Raw genomic sequence first — 15599 nt, forward strand, 5'->3', positions numbered from 1 at the left:
AAGAGGATGGGATGCCAAAGCACAAGTGCTATATATATATACCAGAGTTGTCATTTGTTTTTTGTTTTGGAGCCCCAGTACTGGCCAATGAATGAGCTATCCTCATTAACAGGACAACCATGTTGTCCTAGTCTTGTAAACTGTCGTTCCCTCCTCAGGACTTTGATGTCACCAACAAGGGAGGGCTGGCTGCTTCTGAAAGATGCTGGAAAATGTGCTTGTGTATACAGATGTGTCCTCTAGAGGCAAAGTGAAATCATGCAAAACAGGAAATGCCACTTATGAAGGGCACAACTGAAAACAACCTCAAGCTGATATGAAAGGGATCTCATTAGTTGGATCTGGTCTTATCTTATTCCATTATAATCTGTTAATCATGGCTGGCTATAGTCAGACTGTGAACAGGTTGCCTTATTTGCCAAATTGTAACAAATTCATTCAAAAATGGGATGTAATTAAAATGAAACAAAATGCAAACATTCATCTTCCAGTGTTGCTCTATATCTCACACAGATGTTCCCAATATTTTTCTTAATTAGGCCCTTCTTTTCTCTTGGGGGAGGGGACAGTCATTACAGCATGACTTTCCCACATAATGTATCTAAGATCCCAATATTAAAGAAAAAATATTATTTTAAACAAATTACTGAAATTAGAGGAGATTGTGGCCATCTTACAAGATATTTGTATTCTTACCTATATTTTGTGATATTTTGAGATACAACATCAAATAAACATACAGACCACTTAAAGTGCCCTCATGGCATGAACCATGGCTAACAAGCTATTTGATTAAATTTGGAAACACATATGCTTAAAAATGCAATACTTTTTCACTTATCAGCAACTAACAGCTTTCTCCAAGTATGTGGTCCCTGTATCTGTTGGAATTCAGTTCAACCCAAAATCTATTGCTATCTATAGCTTCAGATTATGGGGGAGGAGCCCTCACACATCTGGAAAGCAGAAAAAGCCTGTTATAGTACAAAATAAAGCTCTGGTTTTTATGGACCTCAATCTGTGAGCTTGGGATGTAATGGATAACATCTGAAAGCACCCAGCGGATAACATTCAGTCTCTTGTAAATTACTCAGGAGAATGTTCCTACACTGTCACATCCATTATATTTATTTTACATACATTTTATGCATTTGTATGATCTCATTATCATATTAATAGACATAAGGCTAAAAGTCTCCCCCCCCCATACACACACGTTTGTCTATGAAGTTGAGGGTTATTTAAAGTTAAGCATATTGACTGATTTTGTTAACTAGCTGAAGTCTGGATTTTATAGACTATGTGTATTAAGGCAAATAATAATAAGGAAAATAAAATAGAGTGTAATTAGGAGGAAGTATACAACTGTTGTGGATTTATGGGCACATCTGGAATTTGGAAGCCATCTTATGGATGCTTTTTAAAAATGACTGCTGGGAGACTGGCCCTTTCAGAAAATGGCGGTCATTAAGCAATAAGAAAGCATAAATCTACCAGAATGGTATATGTTGTTATCTCTTCCCTCTCTATTCCTGATTGCAGTGCTTTCTAGCAGTTTTTTTTTTTCTTTTAGTCCTTTAGTCCTGAACAAATAGACACTTTCTCAAAGAAAACATATAGTGTTCTGTGACTGAAGTAGGTGAGGTTTTTTGTCAGAAGTGGCATTATAAAAAGCAAAATAATGACTACAGTACAATAAGGCAGCTTTGCCACTGTAGGCACTGGCCTGGAAAATGGGAAGCCATGAGTTCTAGTCCTCCCTTAGGACAGGAAAACTCACTGGGTGACCTGGGGTCAGTGTCTCCCTCTCCCTCTCCCTCTCTCTCTCTCTCTGTCCAAGCCACCATACAGAGTTGTTGGGGAAAATAGGAGGGAGCATTATTTACACCATTTTGAATTGCAAAGAAATAAAGATGAAATGTAAATCAAATATCCCAAAGGTGCTTTGGGACTTCCTGGTTTTTCTCTGAAGATGTTTCGCTTCTCATCCAAGAAGCTTCTTCATTTCTGAGAAATGAAATAAATACATTATTCTGTGGATAAAGAATTTTATTTTCATTTTAAATTTATTTTTATCCTACCTTCATTATTGTTATTATTATTTATTTATTAAATGTATACGCTACCCATCACACTATCAGGCAGCTCTGAGTGGCCATAAATAACTCAAGGACGCAATCATACTTAATATTCTATCTTCCACCTATTTTCTCCACAACAATGTGAGGTAGGTTGGACTGAGAGAGATTGACTGACCCAACACCACCCAGTCAGCTTTCATGCCTACAGCAGGACTAGAATTAACAAGTCTACCAATATTTAGCCTGGTGCCTTAAAACCACTACAACAAACTGGCTCTCATAATATATTTTACAGAATATACTTTAAAGTCTTGCTGTCATCTTCACCTCTCAGGGGATAAATTTAAACTTCTTATACTGATATCATCTCCTTTCTAACAATTTTTTCCAGATGCTTATATGTATGCGAAGGGAGGACTCTATGATCCTGTCTATTCTTTACTTACAAATTATGAATAATTACCAGTTTAACTAATATAATTGTATCAAAGAAGCACAGCACACGAGCTCTTCTTTTTAAAAGAGTGATATCCTCGGTCTTTAATTACATAATAATTTTCATAAGAATCACCATTGTTTTGCCTCTCTTTTGTGCATATAGAGAAGACTCCACTCATTTCCTTTTTCTACCTTCCCACTCTGTGAAAAGGTGACTCCTTTTCCTGTCCTGATATGTCTAGGCCATATCCCTGCTTGCATCTAATCACAATGCAAACATCTTCTAGCAACATCTCTCCTCCTTTGCATCTCCATGATATTACCTTCATCCTGTCCACATAGATCATTTGACAAGCCAAAAAAAATATATATGCAGGGATTGACAATGGGGATGGCAAATGCTATGCTGGTATATCTTTGTGATTATTTAAGAGCAGCTGGATAGCATTTGAAGCTGGCGGAAGGGGGTAGGGGGAATCCTCAGTTTTCTCTTTGAATTTCTTTTCAAGAAGTAGCTTGTTAAACCTTTGTTTGCATTCTATCAATGAAATAATTGTTGCTTGGTCACACATCTTTTTGAGGTCCAGGAACATTCTTGAAAACACAAGCAATGCTAGAGGCCATTACTCGGTCTGCAGCATGCCACTGTTTCCCTTTTTTAAATTAAATATATATATATTTTTAGATAAGAAGCCCACTGGACCACGAAGCCAAGGAAAATGTTCTGATGTACTGAACCCCCATAGGTATAAAGGAAGTTATTTATCTAGTTGCCTCAGATGAATGTTCAAAAGGACAGCATAAAAATGTAACAAACAAACAAACAAACAAAATCAAGGAAGCAAAACTCCTGTTTAATATCTTAAGCAACGCTTTGCCCTGCTCAGGTATTAAGCTGAGATGGAGGCCTCTTTTTTCACTCCAAGCAAGACTGAATGAGATGTGAGTCTTGAAAGCCTCACCCAGTTGGGGAACTTTAAATGGAAGCAGGCCAATCAGAGGGGAAAGGAGCAAATGCAGCAGTATGGAACAGTGGTCAACCTATGGGCCTGCTCCATTTCTGCTTTCTGGGCAAAGATAAACCTATTTTTAGTTTATTAAGGTCGTCACCTTTTCTCCAGGAACTCATATATAAAAAAGTTCTTCCGTCTGGGTACACAATTTAGCTCACCTGTGAGCTCTGAGATAACAACTGCCCTCACATTACTAACTGGCTGAGTAGGAATTTGAACCTGACTTTCCTAACCCTCTAGCCACGCAATCACACTGACCCCTTGTGCTTACGATACACATACGCTGTATGCCTAGACTGGCTTTTCATCCCTGGAAAAATCAGCACAATGTTTCCTAGTGCTGCTGTGCCGATCTGCAAGAACAGCAATGCATATCTAAAGGGATGGGTGTGCAACCATGAAATGAAGTACAAAAAAGGGATTAGAACATGAGTATCCCTATGTGAAGGAAAGCCTGTACTTCAAAGAAGATAGCTGTACACTAAGGGGCATCAAAGTTTATAATAGTTTCATCGAAAGAGAACACCCCTAGATATCAAATACTGGACATAACAGAGAGCTTGGATTTCCCCCATTCTAACATTAAAATGTCCAACTTTGCCTCATTGGGTGAGGAAGGCTCCAATACACAAAAGGGAAGCATGCAGAATTAGGTTTCTGAATTCCAAGTTCCACTGACCAACAAGCATGCACTGGATGCACATAAACTTAAATGGAAACCCTGTGAACATGTGTGGAGGAGAGCTGAAGCAGAACAAAAAAGGATCCGGCCAAATATATTTGATTTGCATTTAGAATCAACAGGCAGATATGGAAATTAGTAGAACCAAAGGAGTACCTAGGAAGCTCCTTTTAAACTCAGGAAGCTCATTTTAGATTGCAAATGAGTACTAAACCAAGTCAAAGGCTGTGTAGACTGACCCAGTACTAGAGAGAGGACTGTGTGAATTTAGCAGAGAGAATTTAGCAGACAGACCGCATAGCATCTGCCAGAGATTTTCAAAAGAGGGGCTGCCAGCCAGAATCCCTATATTTGAAATCCAACTGGGGTGGGCAGCTGGCTAGATACAATTTTGGTACCCAGGGGAGGTAAATTAGAGGAGAAGTAGCAAGATACAGCAGGCAGGCAGGCAGGGGAAAGGGAAGGTTGTTACCTAAATCTAAACATAGATGAACTTCATGAAAGGGAACAATGAGAAAGAGAGGGAGGACAAACCATGCAGTTAGCACTGATCACTTTTATCCCAAAAGCATTACAATGCCTATCCACACATACATTTGCACATACACCAAAGGTACCCAGCAAATATCATTGTACTGATAGAAAAGAATATTTGTAGCTCAGGGTTAAACTATGGGGTCCTTGGTGCTCTCTGAGCTTGGTGGCTTTCTTGCAGATTTTTCATTACCAAACTAGGCAGGGGTGGGATTCTACAGGTTCGCACCTATTCACTAGAACCGGCTGTTAACATTCTAAGCAGTTTGGAGAACCGGTTGTTAGAAGAAATTACTGGCCTAATCCTGTAAGGAAGGCAGGAAGGAAACATTCTGGTGTTGCTTACAGAAACTGCCTCTCCATTAACCCTTATTACATTCTTGGCAAGACTAGACTTCATCTCTCTGGAACGTCTCTGGAGTTTTCCCCCCCCCTCCTTTGCTGGTACTTTGCTTGTGTGGAGTGACCATTCAAAGTTACAATGGCACTGAAAAAGGTGACTTATGACCATTTTTCACACTTACAACTGTTGCAGCATCCCCACAGTCATGAGAGGCCAGGCAAGGAGATGCATGCCTCCATGTGAGTGATATTGAGTTGGCCACGCCCAGCCAATAACATGACCACCAAGCCACACCCACCAACTAAGCCATGCCCACAGAACTGGTTGTTAAAAAAATTGAATCCCACCCCTGGAACTAGGTATCATCTGCAGATGATGTTACCTAGTTTGAAATGTCTGCAATAAAACTACCAAGCTCAGAGAGCACCAAGGACCCCATTGAGGTTTCTTATTGCTGTGGCTGCAATATAACCTGGTAGAAGATTTGGGATTGTTCAAAGAGCGGGACAGTTTTTTTTCTGAATTTCCATTCTTAAAAATACCTGCTTCCTAGAGAATGGAAATCAGAATTCTGATTTAAGATAGAAAGAGAACATTCATATTATCAAAGACAGCTCTGTTGTCCTTAGGCACATACAGTATATCCACATGCATAAACACAAAAGAGACAACTTTTTAAACAAGGAAACCCTCAAGTATGAAATCTCAGTATTTTCTTTTAACAATTTGATTATATTTTATGTTCCCTCTGGAGGGAAAGGAGATGATTCTTTGAAAAAGATGTCAGGGATCAAATGCATTTACTTCAGGGACAGCAAGCTAAATTTAAGTCTACCTGCAATTAAGGTGGACACTCTTGACAAATGACAGTTTAGGGAAAATGTATTCTGAAATTTTAAAAGCCATTTTCATATGTAATCCCTAGCCAATATTCCTTCTAATGTGAAATATCCCTTTTGCGACTGCTATTTACTAGAGAGTAGAAACAGAAAAGGATTGTTTTAACATTTACCATTTTTAGAATTATTTTTCTCCCATTAATTAAGGAAAAAGAAGCAAGACTTCGTTTTATGGAAATGGCTTTTCTTTCTCCCGGATATGATAAGGCCAGTGAAATCCAGAAGCATGCCAATGGGTAATGTTATCCTGGCCCTTCTAACACCACTTTCCATCAGCAACATGCAGTGCAAAATTCAATGTTTATCCCTTGCATTCTTACCTCTCCAGGGACCTGGGTTAGTCAAGTAAAAGGCAGAAAAAAGAAAAAAGAGAAAAAGTAGAATCACATTTCAAAGAAGGTAAGTTGAGGTCAAAGGAGAGATACGGAAGGCACCAATAGATCCTGGCACAAATCAGATGGCTGTATTCATATACACAAAGATATATACATACATATACAGGGGAAATACTATGAACTTCCCTTCCTTTGGTTCATTGCCAGTCCTTGTCCTTTTTGTTATCTTTTTATACTCATGAGCATAATTTAGCACTCTTGATAGCCCCAGCCTTCTATTGATGCACTGTGAATGACAGCAGTTAGATCTTTTTGCTGCTCTAGTATACCAAGCCACCAAAAACTTGCTGACAGGGTCTCATACGTGTATTAAATCATTCTATCTCCTCCTGCCCCCTCCCAACATTAACCATCTGTTGGCAAGTTAATGTGCTTTTCATTAGAATCTGTTAGAATCTGTGGAAAATGTCTCATTCCCACTCTGTTGTTTTTGCATTCTTGTTGTGCTGTCATACTTTCCTCACACCCTAAATCTATGGCTGATAACCCCAAAGACTTAAATAAACAAGGCTAAATTTGTACCCAAACCATACAAATTTGTATCAAGAGAATCCCAACCCATCATGACAATGGTATATATTATAAAACAAAGGAGCTATGTATGTCATTTGTTTGGTGCAATTTACTGTTTTCTAGCCATGAAAGGGAACATTGTACCTGTATTCTCCAAAGGTCTCGTCCTTCATGGGCCTGGCCTCAGAATCCACCTGCGTATCTTCTTTGTCTTTCACTAGGGTAAAAGAGAGAGTATGTTACACAAGGCAAAAGGGTTGGTGGGCAGGGACCATCCAAAGTGGGACCTTGGGAAGGTGGGTGGGCAGGGGGATCTCCCAAGAAGTAATGGGGGGAAATTTTAAAAATATGGAAAAGAAGAATGGGCGGGGGTGTGTGTGTCTCTCAGTGGGGCTAGATTTCTCTTTAGCTCCTTGAAATAAGGGCATAACCAGCAAGATGTGAATGCAAGATTGAAGGGGGTGTGGGTTGAGAGCAACCCTATAGTACTAGGAGGTTGGAGTTAAAGGGACCATTGTGAAGAAGCACATGTCCACCCATATTGTACCACAGCCTTCCCCAACCCCAGGTCCTCCAGGTGCATTAGAACTACAACTCCCAACACTCAGAGACAGAATATTCAGGAACAGCACTGGCTAGAAAACAAGAGTGATTTATGTCCCACACCTCTGAAAGGTGCAGAATTGGAGAAGATTGAAGTACACTAATCCGTCGTCATCTCTGGACAGTTTTTAAGACACTTGTGAAGCATAAAAGAAGCAATAGTGCTGTTCTTTTGTGATACTGCTACCACTATTACTGTCATCATTATCTTGATTTACTGTTTTGTCTTTCTGCTCAAGGGTACCTTTTTATTCTTGAACTGAAAAGAACAAACATATTTTCTCGTCTTCTTTGGCAAGCAGTGATGGGAGTTGAAGTTTTAGAAATGCAGAGAATCTGCTAGAAGAGCACTCGCCTGCTATGTTTCCCACCCTGCTTCACTAGGTTTACAAATCACTAAACCGATAGCATAGCTTTGTCTATAATATCTTCAATATTTCCCCACCATGTTTTTAGCTCACTATCCTAAGCCTGATGTGCTATCTTGATTGCTGGACTAAAAACTCATTGTTTTCTGCCAATCTGGCAGGCAGTTATGAATGTGGTAGCATATTCTTCAGCTCAGGAAGTCTGGCTTATACGCATCTAGCCCAGACCAGCAGCTCAAGCGTTGATGTGAGCTTTGGACACCAGAGTCAAACTCTGAGCTCAGTTGTAAACTTCAGCTTCTTTTCTGTAAAATGGGAACAATAAGAACCTACCTCACAGGACTGTTGTGAGGACCAACGGCACCAGGCACACTAAGCGCGCTATATAACTGATAACTGAGGGGGGAGGCCCATGGGGGTCTGCCGCGAGGTGCTAGGGTGGGGCTGGGGGCACCTCACCCGAGTACTTGCCGCCCTTGCTGCGCTTGATGAAGCAGAGGAGCACCAGAACCAGGATGAGGAGGACAATGGCGCTGATAAATCCGATGAACCAACCTTCCGCAGCAAAGCTTTTTTGTCTCTCTTGAACTGTGGGAAATAATTAGTGCTGAGCATTAACACCATCTCACCAAAAGCTGCCTGTTCCCTAACAAGCAATGTTCTTGTCCAAAACAAGGGACAGAAAGATGTCAACAGACAATCCACCTCATAAGGACAACAAGCTACAGAGATGGAGAACCCAGTGCTGCTGTTCTCCTTGGAAAAAAAACAAAAACCATATTGGCCGGTGGAAGAATATTGGGGACTAACTCAAAGGGCTGCTTTTCGCCTTTCTAGAGCTTGAAAGGACCTGAGAAGCTGCTCTACTAATTTTGTAATTGGAAAAAAAATTAGAATTTTGTTATTATACAGTATATGTTGACCGCAGCAAGACTATTGTATGCACAAAAATGAAAGGACGCTTGGATTCCTACTGTGGACTAATGGTTGCAGAAGTTAATGGAGTTGGCTGAAATAATAAAATTGACTACTTGGATTAAAGAAAAGAACGTAAGTACTTTTGCTTCCACATGGAGACTGCTTCCGAACTTCGTGCTTGATGTGGAAAAGAATGAAAATCTGACTTTGGGTTTTACCGATTAGACTGATAGATCTTTATAGAAATAGCTTGTTCGTATTATTATGAAAAACAAAACGTTGTGATTTGATGTTAACGCCTTATTTAATGTAACAGAGAGTCAATGCTTCTTTTTCTTTCTTTCTTTTCTTATCTTACATCATTTCTCTTTTTTTCCTCCCCCCCCCACTGCTTTTCTATTTACTTTGTATTTTGTATTTTATAATCCCATATAATTCAATAAAAATGTTGACAGAGAAGCTGCTCTACTAGTCCTCCTCCTCCTCTTCCTCCTCCCTGATTGAGGGATAAAACCCATCTTCTTTCTGCTCTCTTAAGGGAGATGATTGCACACACTCCTGTCTACAGCACGTTGGTCCTTATAAAAAAAGAGCTTGCTTATTTCTAAAATGGAAATGGAATATTAAGAATATATATATGTTGCCAATATTGATTACTTCCCTGATATAATCCTTGGGGGCAGGGAGCAGAAAACATCTGCAGCTCATTTTAACTGAGTCATTAGTTTCCCTTTAAAGAGAGCAGTTTTTATTGACTTTTCTCAGGAGCATACATGATATGATCCTGCTGCCTGTGAAACAGTATAATTCAGGATCTCCCCACAAGCCCCGGCTGCCAGGGCCCATCCCCTCCACTACCTGACCATTTCTTCCTGCTCACAATCTTGTTTCCAAACCTCTGCCTGCTCAGTTCAGTAGTCTGAGGAGAGCCCACAAAGAGCTGTAGGGGAACCCCTGCAATGCCGTGTCCTGCCCTTTATAGGGAAGAGAACCCGAAACAGCTGAGTTGTGAGAAAAAGGTGTTGTGGATGCTTTGCAGCCCTCTTCCCTCAAAATTGTTCATGTTTCAAGCTGGGAGCTAAACTGGAGAACAATAGGATGTCCCCTATTCCTGCCTTTTAATGGTTCACAAAAGGTAGCTGTCAATCCACACTCAGCAGGACTTTTGCTGGTGACTTGGTCAAACCAGATTTTTCCTTTCAGCAATTCCTAGAAATATTGCCGGATCAGAGGACCCCCTGAGAAATCAAACATTCTAATGGTTATAGCACTGTGGCGGGAATTAATTGGAAGGATTTTCCCCTCTGTTCCCTTAGAATTGTTCTTTTCCAAACACATTTTTCCTGAGGAGAAATGTTCTAAGAAAGGTTCTTTGTTGGCCCTTCCCCCAAACTGCTAATTAAGTTCCCCTTTCTCCCACATGCTGAATGTAGCATTTGGAAATATCATTTCATCTCAGTGGATCCTTCCACATTGCCATAATTATAGAATGAGGTCACTTCCATTCCTCAATCCCCCAAAGCATTTGAAGCCTTCAGGCTCTCTGGAGTGATTATTTTCACTTATGCTGAAGCTGCAAAGTGAGAAAATAACGAACCAATCAGCGTCCCCCGCCAGCTGATCATTAGGAAAATTGCCACGTTTTCACCATCATCTTGCCCAGGTCCCCAAACTCTTCAGCTCATTGATCCCTTCATGAAGTTTCAGATTGTCCATCAACTCCCAAACATTGCATCACGTGCAAGCCGGTTGCATCACGTGCAAGCCATGCCCACCCCAGCTCCACGAAGGGGAAAACATAGTGATACGTCATGTGTGGCAATTATTTAATAAATACCGGTAATATTTTAACTAATAATACTACAAAGAATAATCAGGATAATAACAGGAGCATCTTGGATAATCCATTTGAACTTAATATTGACCACTCTGGTAACCCTAATCTAGCTAGTGCCTGGATGGCCTGTGAATTATGACACCTCCTGAAGTTTACAGAACAATAAACTTCCCGTTCTCTATAAAAGGAAAAAAAACCTGAATTACTAGTCCATTTGCCCAGCAACTATTTCCCCCAAACTCTGACCAATGGATAAAAGCTTGCCTGCCTATCAAGATGTACATTCCACATGTATATGAGTGCCTATTGAAACCTACGGTAAATGCCATGATAGAGTAGTCCTGCTGGCAGACGCTTTTCTCAAATACTATGACCCTGTGAAATTCATTAAGTTCCTCTAGATAGGAGGTCACTCTGCAGATAGATTTGCTTGGGAGAAATCTGTACTAGAGGTGAATTCAGGGAGGAGGAGGAGTAAAAGGAGAAAAAAAAAATTCCCCATACAGACAGCTTACCCACCGGGCACTGAGCTTCACAAGGTCAAGTGCTGAGCTAGGTTTGCTGTGCCCAGCCAAGCTGGTAGAAAACTGGCTGGGCTGCAGGATGTTTTTGTTGTTGTTTATTTATTTTGCGAATGCCAGAACAGCACTGATGTCATGTATGGAGGGACTCTGGAGTTACAAAAACAATCTGATAATTATGAAATGAAATCTCTTAGTAAAGCCGAAAAGTCCTGTAAAAAGCCCTATTCGCTTATTGCTAATTTCCTAGGCAGTATATAAATACACTAGCTCTATACCTGTGCTTTGCTAGGAAACTATGTGATCGGCCTTAGTTTTGGGGGGAGGAAAATAGTGTGTGTGGGGGGGAGAATTGTGTCTCTGCCTACCAGCATCCATCGGTATTCATCTGGCTAGCATCTTGTCAGTGTGTGAGAGTTGAGGCTGTTTGGAAACTGAAACATGGAAACTGAGATAGTATTTACTGTGTGAGCAAGAAGGAGACAGCAAGGAGCCTGGGCGTGGCTTAGCTCAACTGTTCTGTACTAAAGCTGGTTGCTGCTATGAAACTAAAACTGAAACTCCTCTCCTCTGCTTGTGTTTTGCATTTGGAACAGATTTCTTTTCAGGTGGAGAGGGGGAGTGGAACTCCTTAGCATCAGAGCATGTTAATAATATATGAAATACTATTGCTCTGATGGTCATTTTGAAAAATCCTTTCTTAGTGAGCACCTAGAAGCCAAGAGGAACATACGTGCCAAATTACAAGTTTGTAGGCTTTACAGTTCTGGAGATTTTGTGATGATGCGTGTGTGGTATTTCGCTTTTATATATATAGATGTTCAATTATAAGACTTTAAAGTAAATTAAAACGACACAACACAGAATAGAAGCCAAGTCAAACTAACAGAAAAGATTAAGCAGGGTAAACTTTTGGAAAAAAAATCTGTCCATCTACTTATTTATTTAACAAATGTATCTCTCTCCATTCACGTACATGGTGACCAAGCGGCTTACAACAAAATCAAAATATAATCACCTACTCCCCACCCTGAAGGTATGCCTCAAAACCCATGAAAATAAGTAAAAATCCAAGAGCAACTACTTAACATAGCAGCTCAAAAGCAACTAAAGACTCGAGAACATAAAATAATTTTATCTAGTGCCTAAAAAGTAGTTAAACAGCCTGCAAAAAAAAATCTATCAATTTATCCCTTTCCCATAGCTTGGATCATAGAGTAAGCAAATGAAATGTCAATAATACATGAATACTTTCCGAAAATTTCTCCCCATCACAAACAACAACAAAACACCATTTTCATGTTTTAAGCCACAACAAACAAATTATGATCTACTGTTATCATACTCAGATTTTCCTAAAATTCATTTACCAGTTATATTCTATGAAACATAAGGAAAGAAGCATCTTTCTTGTCTTTGTTGCTATGACATTTAAAATATTGCAAGAGTCACTAACTCCCTGCTTTCTTCATCTTTTCCAAAGCCTAATGCATTTCAAGGGTCTCCTTTAATCTCTCGCTTTCCAACAGTATGAAAATGGAACATGTTTTTTCAAACGCTGGAGTGGTTTTCCTTTCTTTAAAATGTCACATTAAATAAAACAACTATAAATAATAAATTACAAAATGTATTAAAATGCCTGAGACATCAGGAAGGAGGCAATCTTTAAAACTAAATATAAGATATATTTTAATACATATTTAATACATATTTTGCAAAAAAAAAAAAACCCACCCTGATATATTGAAAACTACTAGCTATGAATAGAATAAAAAAAAAAACCTAAAACCTTTCACAAATAATTTACCTTTAAAATGGAAATGTTTTCTTAAGATTTCCTTAAATAAATACAACAATAGAGAAACTAGGGTCTTTTTAATCCAATTTCACTTTTCAAAGAAGGGATTTTATTCTCTGAGCCAGGAGATACAGCTATGAACTTTCCTAACAATAGAGCTCCTAACATAAAGAGTACAATAATAGCCCTTCCAAACGAAAGCTACTAAAGATACAAATCAAAAGGCATTGTGCTTCTTTCCAATTTTTTTCATCTTAATACATTTTTGAAGGAAGAAACGGAAGATCCAGGGGGAAGATCCAGGTTCCACGCTTGGCTATGGAAGCTCAAGTGGTGATTTGGAGTCAATTACTCTCTCTTTCACTCAGCCTAACCAATTGTGTAGGGTTTTTGTGAGGAAAAATGGGACTATGTTCACCAAAGGCTCAACTATGTGAGCCTTTGAGTGAAAGACAGGGTATAAATCCAGTAAATAACTATTTCTCAGACAAGTATTTCATTACCAAGTCAAAGATAGCACTGGCACTTAACAACCAACAAGTAGGTAATATTTTTACTTCTTCTTCCAGTTCAATAAGGATTTTCCGCTTAGAGTCATTCAAATTCAAAGCTATCTTCAAAATGTAGTATACTTCAAAATCAATCAAAAGTTCCTGTCGAGTCTCTGAGTCTGAATGTATGGACTCATTCTTCAGCAAGAGGGAATTCAGCAAATTACTGACCAGTTAGCTGGGATTAATACCTCAGAAAAATCTAGAGCAGCTCATTTAGATATGGATTGCAAAGCACTTTAGAAACAATAAACTAAGAAGTTAGCATGGATTTGTCATGAACAACTCTTGTCAGGCTAGCCTTATCTATTTCTTTTTTTAAATTGGATCGTTTTTAATTGATTGTAGGAATGCAGTAGTCACACTTGTAACTTGATATCAGCAAAGCATTTGACAAAATATCCCAATGTCATGAGTAAAATAAAACATGTAAAATGTGGGCTGGATAGCACAATAATTAAGTGGATCCAAAACTGGCTCAAAAAGCATATTCAGAGTATTCATCTAGAACTACTTTCCAATAGATGTATAATTTAATATAAGCTTAAAAGATATACTGAATAATTTAATTCACAAATCACAGGAATTTCAACTACTTTGGCTAGGCTCCTTAAGCAGTGTGTTCATTCCTGGGTACTACATTCAGAGAAATTGGAACAGGCTCAGAGAAAGGCAATAAAGATGATCAGAGGATTACAATCTAACTCCCACGAGGAAAGATGGTTCAAATACCTGCAGGGATGACACTTAGAAGAAGAACTCTTTGGTTGTAGAGCACAGATGGATTTAAGTTATAGGAAGCCCCGTTATCATCATCATCTTTTAACATAATCCACCCCATAATCCCTTGCGGGGTGAAGCCCAGGCAACTGAATAGAGCTAGCAGAGCTTTTAATGGCCGGATGCCCTTCCTGTCGCCAATGCGGAGTTTTGTTCAGCAGATATATTCTCATTATGCCCAGAGAGAGAAATATCTGCCTCTACCTAGGATCGAATTCACAGCCTCCTGATTGTGCGGCGAGAGCTCCACCTCTAGGCCACCGCACCAGGAAGCCCCATTTGGACTGAATAATTTTTTTTAAATCCTAAGAATTTCCAAAGAAGGGGCTGAAATCTGGATTTCTTAAACTGGTTTCATTCCTATCTGGTATATATGGTGTACACGGTGGAAAAGCCCTAAAATTAGACCACATGGCAAGTTCCCAACATTGGCCATGTAATTGAAACTGCGTCTCCATGCCATTTTCATTTTTCCTAACTTGATAGCTAAATCAATTAGGTATTGCCTTGGGAACATTCAGTCATGAAGCAACAAAGCAGCAACCCTCTCAATGGCTAGTAGTGGATAGTCAGTTTCATTTATTGCTAGCTTAGGAAATAATGCTACACTTTAAAATAGCACAGTATCAACTCACTAGACAGCATAGCACTGGCAGATGTGCAGGCAGAGAAAGATGCTTTGCGATGGGTGGACAAACTGCAGTAAGGAGAAAGTGACAGTGACACGCCTGGGAGGGATTAGTGGATTAATTTGGTTAATCTAATAGACAGTTGTGAACAAAAAGGGTGTCCCTTTACAATCAGCCCCTCAGGGTCTGTCTTTGAAATTTGCCATGCACATTCCTAACAAGGCAAACCTTCATTTTCAATGTAATCATATTCCATCTCAAAACAAAAAAGTGAGAAAGTCATTTGAACTTGAACGAGAGAGAGAGAGATTTCTTTAAAAACTCTAGGCTTGATAATTGGAAGGAAGAATTTTGAGCTTTCCCTACTTGCCACTAAACTGGGAAAGTAGTAGAAATTAATCATTTCCAGAGCAACTTAGATCAGATAGGGTTGTTTTTTTTTCAAAATTCTGGCTCCATCCTTGGAAAAGCATTAGCAGGTTTTGCAGAACCCTACTCTAAACTATATGTATGTTATCAAAAAAATATGCAAAGAGAATATGGAGTGCTAACTGTTATTGTTCATTTACTTTAAAATTATACTGCAATAGATCCAATACATTCTTTTGTTGCTTGAAACCCCTTCCTTCCTTCCTTCCTTCCTTCCTTCTAATAGTTATTTTGCAAGTGTGACAAAGAAAGATCAAATTTTACCAA

The 15599-nt window shown here is 39.3% G+C and overlaps 1 protein-coding gene across 9 annotated transcripts in view; it reads right to left on the bottom strand.

Moving 5' to 3' along the window:
- The window catches only part of L1CAM (L1 cell adhesion molecule), a 99044-nt gene that overhangs the window by 2928 nt on the left and 80517 nt on the right, over window positions 1-15599 (bottom strand). For 2 of the 9 annotated variants that reach the window (XM_087956864.1, XM_087956862.1), the window contains 4 exons: window positions 8329-8457; window positions 7043-7115; window positions 6311-6322; window positions 4687-4707 (listed from right to left, as the gene is read on the bottom strand). In XM_087956864.1, the coding sequence (XP_087812990.1) occupies window positions 4687-4707; window positions 6311-6322; window positions 7043-7115; window positions 8329-8457 (235 nt within the window). The remainder of the gene's footprint in view (window positions 1-4686; window positions 4708-6310; window positions 6323-7042; window positions 7116-8328; window positions 8458-15599) is intronic. The other 7 variants (XM_087956870.1, XM_087956868.1, XM_087956869.1 and 4 more) reach the window with 5 other exon arrangements.

The sequence above is a fragment of the Notechis scutatus genome, chromosome 2 (assembly GCF_049901735.1).
Source record: "Notechis scutatus isolate UNSWTSFEM ecotype Mainland chromosome 2, rNotScu1.2, whole genome shotgun sequence".
Classification (NCBI taxonomy): domain Eukaryota; kingdom Metazoa; phylum Chordata; class Lepidosauria; order Squamata; family Elapidae; genus Notechis; species Notechis scutatus.